At 46.6% G+C, this 12,007-nt stretch overlaps 4 protein-coding genes across 4 annotated transcripts; 3 read left to right on the top strand and 1 right to left on the bottom strand.

The window, feature by feature from the left end:
- Positions 1–1,027: 1,027 nt before the first annotated feature.
- Positions 1,028–2,021, top strand: GLAREA_11900 (NAD(P)-binding Rossmann-fold containing protein; the record flags this gene model as incomplete). The annotated part of the gene is made up of 3 exons (XM_008082682.1): positions 1,028–1,100; positions 1,171–1,520; positions 1,572–2,021. The coding sequence occupies 3 exons, from the start codon at positions 1,028–1,030 to the stop codon at positions 2,019–2,021; spliced, it is 873 nt and encodes a 290-aa protein (XP_008080873.1).
- Positions 2,022–2,609: 588 nt separating this feature from the next.
- Positions 2,610–4,301, top strand: GLAREA_11899 (Chaperone J-domain-containing protein; the record flags this gene model as incomplete). The annotated part of the gene is made up of 3 exons (XM_008082681.1): positions 2,610–2,715; positions 2,764–4,013; positions 4,119–4,301. The coding sequence occupies 3 exons, from the start codon at positions 2,610–2,612 to the stop codon at positions 4,299–4,301; spliced, it is 1,539 nt and encodes a 512-aa protein (XP_008080872.1).
- A 1,890-nt stretch (positions 4,302–6,191) lies between these two features.
- On the bottom strand, positions 6,192–7,433 carry GLAREA_11898 (PLP-dependent transferase; the record flags this gene model as incomplete). The annotated part of the gene is made up of 2 exons (XM_008082680.1): positions 6,192–7,349; positions 7,401–7,433. 2 exons carry the CDS (start codon positions 7,431–7,433, stop codon positions 6,192–6,194), a joined length of 1,191 nt encoding a protein of 396 aa, XP_008080871.1.
- A 747-nt stretch (positions 7,434–8,180) lies between these two features.
- GLAREA_11897 (P-loop containing nucleoside triphosphate hydrolase) lies at positions 8,181–11,582 on the top strand (the record flags this gene model as incomplete). The annotated part of the gene is made up of 4 exons (XM_008082679.1): positions 8,181–8,323; positions 8,371–8,483; positions 8,548–8,838; positions 8,884–11,582. 4 exons carry the CDS (start codon positions 8,181–8,183, stop codon positions 11,580–11,582), a joined length of 3,246 nt encoding a protein of 1,081 aa, XP_008080870.1.
- Between the last annotated feature and the right edge of the window lie 425 nt (positions 11,583–12,007).

Below are 12,007 nucleotides of genomic sequence, written 5' to 3'. Positions count from 1 at the left end.
AAGGAATGGACGTCTCAAGCAGGTGAGCGCAAGTGATTAAGCAATGCAAGAGCCGAATATTTTGTTGTGAATTGGCGGGGTATATGAGAAGAAAAGAGAAAAGGAGAAGAAAGAAAATGATGGACGATGAGGTTCAAAAATCGATCGTATTGGAATGAGGTGAGCTGAGGCGTGTCGTGCTGATTTATTTCCTGGCGCCGCATTTCCGCTGGGTGAGCTGTGCCACCAACTGAGTTACAGGGCCAAGAGCGTGCTAATGGCTTAAGCGAGCCCCCTGATACGGGATGGGGAGGGTGGTGATGGGTGAGATTGCGAATAGGGCATGAAGCTGAGGGGTGAGGATGTAAATAGACACTCAGGCGCAGTATGTTATCGGAATCATTTTCACCATACTCTTAGTTTGAGAAACACTACTACTTTGTCCTAAGTTCTTCACCTTAGACAAGCGATAGAACAAGCGACAGCCTCTACCTAAAAGGGGTCCAGAGTGTCCAGTCCAAAGGGACCAGCCGAATCGATCAATCTGAAGGGAGTCGACCGGAACGGGCATCAGGGTCCGCGGGTCCAAAAGTATTGGGACACTAAAAATGTATTTCTTTTGGAAGGTTTGCACGTGTTTCAGCTCAATTCAAATTCTGAATTTGACCAAGACGTTCAAAAGCATAGGTCCAATCTTCAAAACCATTCTGCCCATTTCTAATATCATTCAAATCCTTTACGATGCTTAAAAATAACAACAACAAATTCTGCTCGTATTCACGACTAAGAGCTTTCTGGCTGGTCCGACTCTGGCCCTACCAAAAGGTGGCACTTATCTAGACTTAATCGGGCACAGCCCCTCCTCTAATCGGTCGCCCCTGAACATTTCTTACCAATCCTTGTCAACCATATAATTCCCCCACCATTTCACATTTCCACACCGATCTTTCACGCAGCTACACACACTCTCTCTTGCACATAACATACAGCTCTTGCAATCTGCTACTCACTATACATACAACTGCACAAATCAACTCTACATAACATCATGGCCAAGTTCTTGATCTGGGGTGGTGAGGGATGGGTTGCTGGCCATCTTAAGGCTCTTCTTGAGAAGCAAGGTGTGTACTTTTGGAAATCAAACGCCACTCCAAAAATTCCGAATCTTCTGCTAACAATGCTCTCTCACAGGAAAGGAGGTTCACACCACCACCGTTCGTATGCAAAACCGCGAGGCTGTTGGAGCTCTGTTGGACGAGATCAAGCCAACCCACGTTCTGAACGCTGCGGGGTCAACTGGCAGACCAAATGTCGATTGGTGTGAGGACCACAAGGAGGATACCGTCCGAAACAACGTTATTGGTACTCTCAACTTGACCGATTGCTGCTTCGAGAGAGGAATTCATATTACCGTTTTCGCCACTGGCTGCATTTACGCCTACAACGATTCCCACCCAATTGGTGGACCAGGTTTCCTCGAGACCGACAAGGCCAACTTTGATGGCTCTTTCTACTCTGAGACCAAGGCACACGTTGAGGAGGTGAGTTTAAAAACTGAAAGTGCAAATAATTGAAGCTTATCGGCATCTCAGGTCATGAAATACTACACAAACTGCCTCATTCTCAGACTTCGTATGCCAGTATCTGATGACTTGCACTCCCGTAACTTCGTCACCAAGATCGCCAAGTACGATCGTGTTGTCGACATCCCAAATTCCAACACCATCCTTACCGACCTTCTCCCAGCTTCCATTCTTTTGGCTGAGCACAAGGAGACTGGAATCTACAACTTCACCAACCCAGGTGCTATTTCCCACAACGAGGTCCTCAAACTCTTCAAGCAATACGTCCGACCAGACTTCACCTGGAAGAACTTCAGCCTCGAGGAGCAGGCCAAGGTCATCAAGGCCGGACGCTCCAACTGCAAGCTGGATACCACAAAGCTTGAGAACAAGCTTGCCGAGTACAACTACAAGGTTCCAGAGATTCACGAGGCATATGCGGCTTGCTTCCAGAGAATGGCCGCTGCTGGTGTCAAATAGATGATATCCTTTTTTGTCTTTAAAAGCATTGCTAGCACATACATCCCTTTATAGTTAGTGTCGAGTCGTAATGAGACCGAAGCGAATGAAATTATGATTACCAGTATTAAAGAGTGAAGCCTGTAGACTCCGATAGTGAAGCGTTTTTAAGACTACTAACAATTGGTACTAAATGAGAAGAAAGGTTTGTTTGCAGAATACAAGCATCAGTATCTGATATTATTTTCACCTTTGAAAATGAGAGTAATTTTTCTAAAGCAGTTTTTAAAGTTCGACTGTTTGCAAATGTAGTATTAAAGATTTGAGTGGTTGACGTGGCTCACATGTATTTAGCCTCGCCTCCCGCTTCGTCATTCCGCAGTTCCTTTGACACCCAAAAAAGTTCAGCCTTACAACTTCTTCCACCACATATCCAAGGCTTGTTCTGCAGCAACCAGTGAAAGTCCATCCCGAACCATACCTACATCTGACGCGTCTCTCGATACTGCGTTAGAGAAATCGCAAGTGTTTATCTTTACCATCACCCCACCATCCGTGGGCAGAAAACCAAGTTTATTCGACTTCCCGGGCATCTAAAATCAAATCACCATGGTCGCAGATACCGTCTATTATGACGCCCTGGGCGTAAAACCAGATGCGACAGAACTCGAGATTAAAAAAGCATATCGAAAGCTTGCGATCGTTACCCATCCAGGTAGGCATGAGTGAAGCTCCCATCGCAAACTTTCCTGACATCTCTTAGATAAGAATCCGGGTGACGACACCGCTCATGCAAGATTTCAAGCGATCGGTGAAGCATACCAAGTTCTTTCCAACACAGATCTTCGGAAACAATATGATAAATATGGAAAAGATCACGCTCAACCCACCGAGGGTTTCGCGGACCCCGCGGAATTCTTTGGCACGATCTTTGGTGGAGAGGCTTTTGTGGACTTGATTGGAGAAATCAGTTTGATGAAGGATCTCACGAAGACGATGGATATTACTATGCAGGCAGAAGAAGAGGCTGCTGCAGCAGAGGAAGAGGAATTCCCTGGAGAAGCTGCGGCAAAGGCAGAGAGTTTGCAGGCGGAGAAGGAGAAAGCGGCTGCCTCGGGGTCGACAGTGCCACCTGCTGGTGTAACTGTTCCGCCAGCGAGCGTGTCGGATACCAAAGATACGGATACTTTTTCTACTGCTTCAACTGCATTTGATGGAAAGCCTGCTGCGAAGAGTCCGTCTGCTTCCGGTGCGACAACGCCAACCCCAAGGAGGCAGGGTATTCCGATCAGACAAGCCATCATGGATAAGACAGAGGAAGATGCTCAGATGCAGGCTGCTGGTTTGACAGAAGAAGAACAAGAGTTGAGGAAGAAAGAGAAGAAGAAGGGTGGTCTTTCGAAAGCACAACGAGATGAGTTGGCAGCATATGAAAAGGAGCGTGCAAGAATACGAAAAGAAAGAGTTGATACACTTGCGAAAAAGCTTGTGGACCGAATCAGTATTTGGACGGAGACAGACAAGGGACCAGACGTCACAAAAGCATTCCAAGAAAAGACGCGTCTGGAGGTAGAAAACTTGAAGATGGAATCATTCGGTCTTGACATCCTTCACGCAATCGGCCAAACCTACCTACAAAAAGCCACTGCCCTTCTAAAATCACAGAAATTCCTCGGTATCGGCGGTTTCTTCTCGCGCTTAAAGGACAAGGGAACTCTGGCCAAGGAGACATGGAACACCATTTCATCTGCCATTGATGCGCAAATGACGATGGAGGAGATGGCCAAGGCAGAAGAGAAAGGCGGCGAGGAGTGGACGGACGAGAAAAAGGTCGAGTATGAACGGAGGGTAACTGGCAAGATTCTTACGGCTGCGTGGAGGGGAAGTAAATTTGAGATCCAGAGTGTGTTGAGGGATGTTTGTGATGAGATTTTGAACGATAAGAAGGTTCCTATGGCGAAGAGATTGGAGAGGGCACAGGCTTTGGTTATTTCAGGTGAGGTTTATTCGAAGGTATGTTTTGAATTACTCTTTCATTTCTTTCACCCCTGTCGCCCCTATCTTATGTCTTGCCATTTTATCTCTCTCTTCGGAAAGGACTGAAGCTGATTATCACAGGCCCAACGTAACCCAGAAGAAGAAGGCGATTACATGGCATTCGAACAGCTCGTCGCCGAAGCAGCCGCGAAAAAGGAAAAGAAGAGTGATAAGAAGAAGCCGGATGATAAACATAAACATACGCATGGTCACGCTGAGGCTGCCACTGTGGCGGGTGATGTTCCTAACGTTCCAAAGGCTTGAACTAGCTAAGTTCTGTGCTTTAGGGTGGGTGGGAAGGTCGGAAGGGGAGAGACGTCTTAGGAGACGGTTTGTGGAAGTTGCCAGGGGAATACGGGCATAGAGAAGGTTTTGAGTAATCGAGTAATGGATAGATAGATAACATTGGCAGGTTTAGAGGCGGTGGAAGATTTGTTGATACCAGTGATTACTCCTAGTGTTTTTTTTAGTATTGCATGCATGCATGGTTGGTATTGAAATTTTAGAAATCCAATAGTTGCTCAGGGCTTTGATTTTGTGGTCAAGTAGATACGTTGTTTACTTATTTCTTTAAGGTCTCTTTCTTATTTGATATACCTTTCTAGCACGATATGCTTGGCTTTTAAGGCTATTATGCTAATATCATTTCTTCTGCTTTTTTCCTTGGTATCAGATGAGAGGTGGACTTGGAATTTTACTTGTCGCTGATGCACGTAGACATGAGATTTTTACTTACTCACCTTTTCTCTATAGAGTCTTCACATACCGTATCGCGTCTCAGGACGGATGTGGTACACATGGAGTGCCCGTTCATTTGAACAAATACTGCTCATTAGACTACGGAGCAAGATTCTATCTCATGTTTCGAGACTCAGACGTATTCAACAGTATAGCGGGAGTCAGGTTCGCGCTTTCCTTCATAAGTGAACTCCCTCATCTCACAACGAACTCTAGCCAAATCACCACCGAACTTGACTTCAACCACAACTTCACCTTTCACTTCCTCCCAAAAATCCAACCCTCTGAATCACCATCCACAGCGAATCATTAAAGATATAAATCTACCATCAACACAACAAAAATGCCCTGGCGCCTCACATCCTCCTTCTCCACCCCCAAAACAATACACAAACGCAACCTCGACCCTTCACCCCCGAAATCCGAGAATCAGATCCTGTTACTCGCGAACCATACAAACCACGCACACAACCCATCTACAACCAATAGCTCAGCTATGTCTTCCTCTCGGCGGCCTTTGGGCGAGAAAACGAATTCCTCCTCAAATCAATTCCTCTTGATGACGAGCGCGCCGTATCACTCCCAGCCGAATGTAAATTTACAATACGCGCCGCTCCATCCGTCGCCGTTGGCGTGGGGTGTGAGTGCGTCGCCGGTTAGATCGAACTCACCGTCATCCTCACCTCCCTCTTCGCCAATACAACATTTACCTCAACGACGAGATACAACGTACGCGATAGTTTTCAAACGGACGAAGAGGAAGGTGGTGGTTGAACCGACTAAAGAGCAGATTAGGAGGGCGAGGATGGCGGGGTTTGTGTTGTTGTTTGGGATGCATGTTGTGCTGTTTGCGGTTGTGGGGTGGGGGTTTTGGGGGGGTGGGTATAGGGGGTAGAATATGAAGGGGAGGTAGAGAGGGGGGAGAGGGGGAAAGGGGAGAGAGGGGAGAGGGGGAGAAAGGGTTGTGATTTGCTCGTTTGAAGCGGAGTGTGGATGATATATGGATTGCGAGTAGAGGTAGAGAGGACCGTGTGGAATGGGTCTGGGAAGGTTGAGAGGTTTGGGTGATGTGAGGGAAGGATGATGGATGTGTTATAAAACTGGGAGAGGTTAGTGTTTGTAGATTTTTAGGAAAACAGGGAAGTGAAGTTTCCGAGAAATGAAGCATCCAGTGAGTGTAGAGAATAAAAAGAGGGAGAGAGAGTAATATTATCTCCAGATAGACATTACAGAAATAACAGAAATACAGTTGTGTTCTCTACATTTTGAGATTCGATAGGCTTCGAACACCTTGTTCGGATACTACGTGAGATCAGACCCACCGAGGTATAGCTTTCACAAGCTTGACGAACAACTGTAGGACCACTCTCGAAACGACCTACTCCTCCGAATATAAATAAGTCAAGCAAGATGAATTTAACTCAACGTCTCCCTTATATACGGCCCCAAAACCTTCAACGCCTCCCTCAGAACGTCCGTCTCAGAAACAAATCCTATCCTCACCGACCCCTTGAACTCTTCACCAAAGCACTTCGACGCTGGAACAAACATAACCTTCGTCTTCTCCAAAACATCCTTACAGAACTGTACATCCTCAACCGGCACACCCCTCTTCTCAAACTTCACAAGCGCAGTTGTCCCACCCGTTGGCTTCACCCAAGAACAGATGTTTCCATGCTCACTTATGAAGGACTCTAGAATAGCGAAATTGGTTTTTGCAAGCTTGATATTGCGGCCTAGAAGTGCGTGGAGTACCGAATTGGAGAGTGCGTATGAGGCCACTGCATCGTCGAGTTGAGAAACGGAGATGGTTGTGTAGTCCCGGGCGCTGGCTACAGCTTCGATAATGGATCTGTCACGAGAGGCGATCCATCCGCATCGTATACCGGCTAGAGAGTAGGCTTTGGACATGGAGCCTGTGCTGATGGTTTTACTATAACCGAGGGAGAGGATTGAGGGGGGGAACTCGGCGTCCATAGGTCCGATGCCGTGGAACAATGGACGGTAGACTTCATCTGAGAGGATTACGATGTCTTTTTCTCTGGCGAATTCGACGAGGTCTTTGAGGACTGATTTGGGAGTTGTGGCGCCGGTTGGGTTGTTGGGATTGTTGATTATAATCATTTTGGTATTGTCTTTGACGAGAGGTTTGAGGTCGTCTAGACTTGGGATGTATTTGTTTTCTCGCCGGAGTTTCCAGAGGGATACTTCTGCTCCCAAGCTCTTGGGGACGTCGTAGAGTTGTTGGTATGTCGGATGCATACACACGACATGATCGCCTGGGCCGAGTAACGTATATAGGATGAGAAAGTTGGCGTTGATTGCGCCTTGGGTTATGAGGACGTTGTCTTTGGGTAATGGAGATGACGTTCGGACGGAGTAGAGAGATGCTAGACGTTCTCGTAGAGCATCAGATCCTCGGATTGATCCATATGTTAGTTTCTTGGAGAAATCCAGAGGATTAGGGGTGTTTGAGTCTTCCGAGAGGGCTATGAGGTCGTTGATTGAGACGGAAGCTGCGCATGTTTCTGCTATGTTGAGGACCCCAGGCGTGACTTCGTAAAGGTCCATCCACTGGAAGTGTTAGGATACGTTACATTATGAATTGTCAGTACTTGAACTTACCTGCTCGACCTCAAAGGGCTCGATTTTGACCATCTTGACTGAGTTGTTGTTGTTGAGTATTGAATCTGGAAGTCAGTGGTGGGGTAGATGTGGGATTTAGAGTAATGGAAACTGGCGGCGTTGTATAAACCGACTATTTTTCCAGCTTACCTGGGCACTTTTGACTTACGAGTAAATTGTTCATGATTTCGCACTTACACCATTTTCTAAGATGATGATTTCTCTGATGACCGCAACTCCGTTCGTAAAGAGCCTGGAAAAAGTACTCCGTGTAGAAAAAAGCTACATGTGTGACGGCGTACGGAGTACTTGGTAGAGCTGCACGTGGCCGTACGGAGTTGGTAGCGAAGACGGGGACCCACAAGTGTGCAAGTGTGGCTGCCTGAGGATATGAAAACATTACATGCGCCACAACCTGACGTCGGGATCCAGATCATGCCGACTCTCGTACAACCGAGGCGGCGCGATGTCTTGGATGCAGTCGACACTTGAACTGTCGAACCAACAAGACTTGTGCTTTGCCACATTTCGTCTTCACAATCATTCAGTTGCTTGATTTCTTTTCCAATTTTGAAGATATTCTCCTTCCTTCTTCTACAGCTTGAGGCTGTACCTGTTTCGCTGCCCAAGATTCGGTTGGAAGCTGTATCGAGCTGTCATTGAAGCTGGGATCCCAAGCCCACCATTAGCCTGACCCCAGACCCAGCCCAGCTCTCCTAGGCAACGTCGAGACGACAACAACCAATCTTCCCCGAGTACTCGAAAAGTACGCCAGCATCGATGGGACGAGTACTGGGAAGGCTGGCGATAGCAGCGCTGTCGCTGCCATGGACGGTATATGCATTTACGAACTATACCCAGGTTGATATGATGCGAGCGCAGTTGGCGCTGATGGATGATCGACCTGACAACTGTCCACCATGGTGAGCAATTTTGAGCCTAAAAGCTGACACTATACTGACCCCTCTAGCTTCAATTGCCTTCTTCCTGCCTTCGATTGCGGTCAATACGCTCCTTGTAACCAATATAATGGCAAATGCTCATGTCCTCCTGGGTATGGAGGCGACGATTGCTTGCAACCAGGTATGCACAAGGACATCTACATGACCCGGTACAACTATGCTGTGCGACATACTGACCTAGTTAGTGTGCGGCTCTTTGGCAGATGGAAAGGATCGACCGATGCGAACAGGGAATTCTTGCGACTGCGAAGATGGTTGGGGTGGAATAAATTGTAACGTCTGCCAGAATAACAAGGCTTGTAATGCCCTCATGCCCACTGGAGATGGGGGAGTTTGCTATACAAATGGTGAGGTGGTCAAGGAAAACTATCAGATGTGCGATGTTACGAACCGGAAAATCGTCGATTTACTGGATCCAAGGAAACCACAAGTCACTTTTACTTGCAATGCGCCCAAGTCAACCTGCGACTTTCAATGTAAGTCACGTCTATAACCTTTTCCCTCAAAACTGACAATTTTAGTCTGGGTTGATCAGCAAGAATCTTTCTATTGCAGTCTTGACAACTGCACCTCCAGCGCTCAGCACAATGTCGACAAGAATTCCACCGAATACCAGTGTAAAAATATCGCATGCAAATGTATTCCAGACAGGATGCTTTGCGGAGAGAATGGCTCTGTCGATATTACAGACTTTTTGGACGAAGAGATTCGTGGCCCTGCATCCTTCGACTGCGACGAGAACAATGGAATTAATCAGTGTAAATTTCAGGAACCTGCTATGAACCAACTGATTCAACAAATGTTTGGAGATACTAGCATTCAAATCAATTGCGCTTCTGGAGAGTGTCTCTACATGACTGAGGTGCCTGGATTCGAACGACCAATTAAGAAGATCAACACCCCACTTATCGCCGGAGTCATTGCTGGTTGCTCTATTTTCGTTGTTCTGGTTATCTTGCTCGTTTGGTATCTTTCCAGAAGACAATTCAGATATGGCCCAATCAACTTGGATGATTCCGACGATGAAAGCGCCAAACTCATGAACGACCACAAACCTGCTTCACTATACTGGGAGAATGTGTCATATCACATTAATGGTAAGCAAGTGCTTAGCGGAATTCAAGGTGTCGCGAAACCTGGGGAAATTATGGCTATCATGGGAGCGTCTGGTGCAGGAAAGACGAGTTTTCTGGATATTTTGGCGCGGAAAAACAAGCGTGGAGCTGTTGCTGGCGATTTCTATGTCAATGGAGAGAAAGTCGACGACACCGAATTCAAGAATGAGGTCGGTTTTGTTGACCAAGAAGACACCATGTTACCTACACTTACGGTTCACGAAACTATTATGACAAGCGCACTTTTACGACTTCCTCGAGATATGGGAAGAGCTGCAAAGGAGCAAAGAGTTTACGAAGTTGAAAAGCAGTTAGGAATTTCTGCAATCAAAGACTCGCTTATTGGATCTGAAGAAGGGAAGGGACGCGGTATATCTGGCGGAGAAAAGCGAAGAGTCGGGATTGCTTGTGAACTCGTCACGAGCCCAAGCATTCTGTTCCTTGACGAACCCACCAGTGGACTCGACGCTTACAATGCCTTCAATGTCATTGAGTGTCTTGTTACCTTGGCAAAGACGTACAAACGAACCGTTATCTTCACCATCCATCAACCGAGATCTAACATCGTTGCTCTTTTCGACAGACTTCTCTTATTAGCCAAGGGTAAGACGGTTTATTCTGGAGAATTCGCCCAATGCCAAGATTACTTTGATCAAATTGGCTACTCTTGTCCTCCAGGCTTCAACATCGCCGATTACTTGGTTGATTTGACCATGCATGTTGGAATTTCAAAGAATCTTGCGGAGGAAATACCAGATTTAAACGGAAGTAGTGCTTTGAGTGTTGGACCTAGCAGCACAAGAGCGGTCAAATCGATTGCGAGTATTGGAGGTGGATCCATAGAAGAGAATGTGGTGGGCAGTCCACGATCTTCTTTACTACCACCAAGACACAAGAGAAAAGATTCCGTCAAGGCCAAGCAGGATAGGGAGTTGTATACCAGAAAGAAGAGCGGAATCGATACTCCCGGCTCTCAACCTGACGAGACACCACTCGATCCAAACGCTAGCAACTCTTGGGTTCGACTTCAGAGGCATTCCGGTCAAACCTCGCAATCCCTTGATGATACTGATAACCTCCTCCCTTCAGCAGATAGCGATTTGGACGCTCTTGTCTCTTCGTATGCTCATTCCGAAATCGCTGGAAATATTCATGATGAAATACGGTCCGCTGTTACGAATGCAGAGACCGCGAACGGACAGGCAAATGCTGGTGCTGTTGGAGATGGGAATATCAACACTGGAGCGATGGGCAAGGGATATGCGAGAATCAGTCTCGCACGACAATTCTTGATTCTTTCACAGCGAACTTGGAGAAATCTCTATCGAAACCCGATGTTGATGCTTACACATTACGCAATTGCAATTCTGCTGGCCGTGCTCTCTGGCTATCTCTTCTACGGTCTTACGCTCAACATTGCAGGGTTCCAGAATCGTCTCGGACTCTTCTTCTTTATCCTCGCCCTTTTCGGCTTCAGCACTTTGACGAGTTTAACAGTCTTCGCCTCTGAAAGACTGCTGTTCGTCCGAGAAAGAGCAAACGGCTATTACTCACCAATAACCTATTTCCTCGCCAAAATCGTCTTCGACATTGTTCCCCTGCGCATAATCCCTCCAATCATCATGGGCTCAATCGTCTACCCCATGACAGGTCTCGAACCACAAGCCTCAAACTTCTTCAAATTCATCCTCATCCTCGTCCTATTCAACCTCGCCGCCGCAGGAATCTGTCTCTTCATTGGAATCGTCTGCAAAGACGGCGGCGTCGCAAACCTCGTCGGAAGTCTCGTCATGCTCTTCTCCCTCCTCTTCGCCGGTCTCCTCCTCAACCACGATGCCATTCCCAAATCCATGCTCTGGCTCCAAAGCATCTCCATCTTCCACTACGCATTCGAAGCGCTGATTGTCAACGAAGTCACCTTCCTCACGCTCAGCGACAAGAAATACGGTCTTAATATTGAGGTTCCCGGCGCCACTATCCTTACTACTTTTGGATTCGATACACAGGCGCTGTGGACGGATGTTATTAGTCTTGGGGGGTTTGCGACGGGCTTTATACTGTTAGCGTATATCGCTATGCATGTTTTGCTTGTTGAGAAGAGGTAGTTGGAAAAGGGATATGTATTTTAGAAGAGGTGGATGACATGGAATGGAGGTGTTGTGCATAGTGCATTGCTGGCATGAATATTTTATATGGCGTTTTGGGATATATCACGCAAGTTTATAGTAGATATATATATTGATTGTTCGAAATATTTAAGTCATACAAGTGCATGAGGGTGGAACTGTGATGATGTGTTGATAATCATTCTTCTGGTTCAATGTCTCAGTGTAATCTTTTTTTTAAAACCAGGTAGAGTGGCATGATAAAGACCCAAGTATGCTTTAAATACAAGTGTCCAACCAATGAACGATGTTCCTGGGACAATTTTCTGTGTAAACAAGAGAGAGGTACAAGATCCGAGACTTCACTTCACATTCTGATAAGAAGAGCCAGCAAAGTGGGAATCGTAGTTTGTATATTCAACTGT

The sequence above is a fragment of the Glarea lozoyensis genome (genome assembly GCF_000409485.1).
Source record: "Glarea lozoyensis ATCC 20868 chromosome Unknown GLAREA17, whole genome shotgun sequence".
Taxonomy (NCBI): domain Eukaryota; kingdom Fungi; phylum Ascomycota; class Leotiomycetes; order Helotiales; family Helotiaceae; genus Glarea; species Glarea lozoyensis.
The sequence above is the reverse complement of the archived record's forward strand: the minus strand, read 5'-3'. Positions and strand labels throughout refer to the sequence as shown.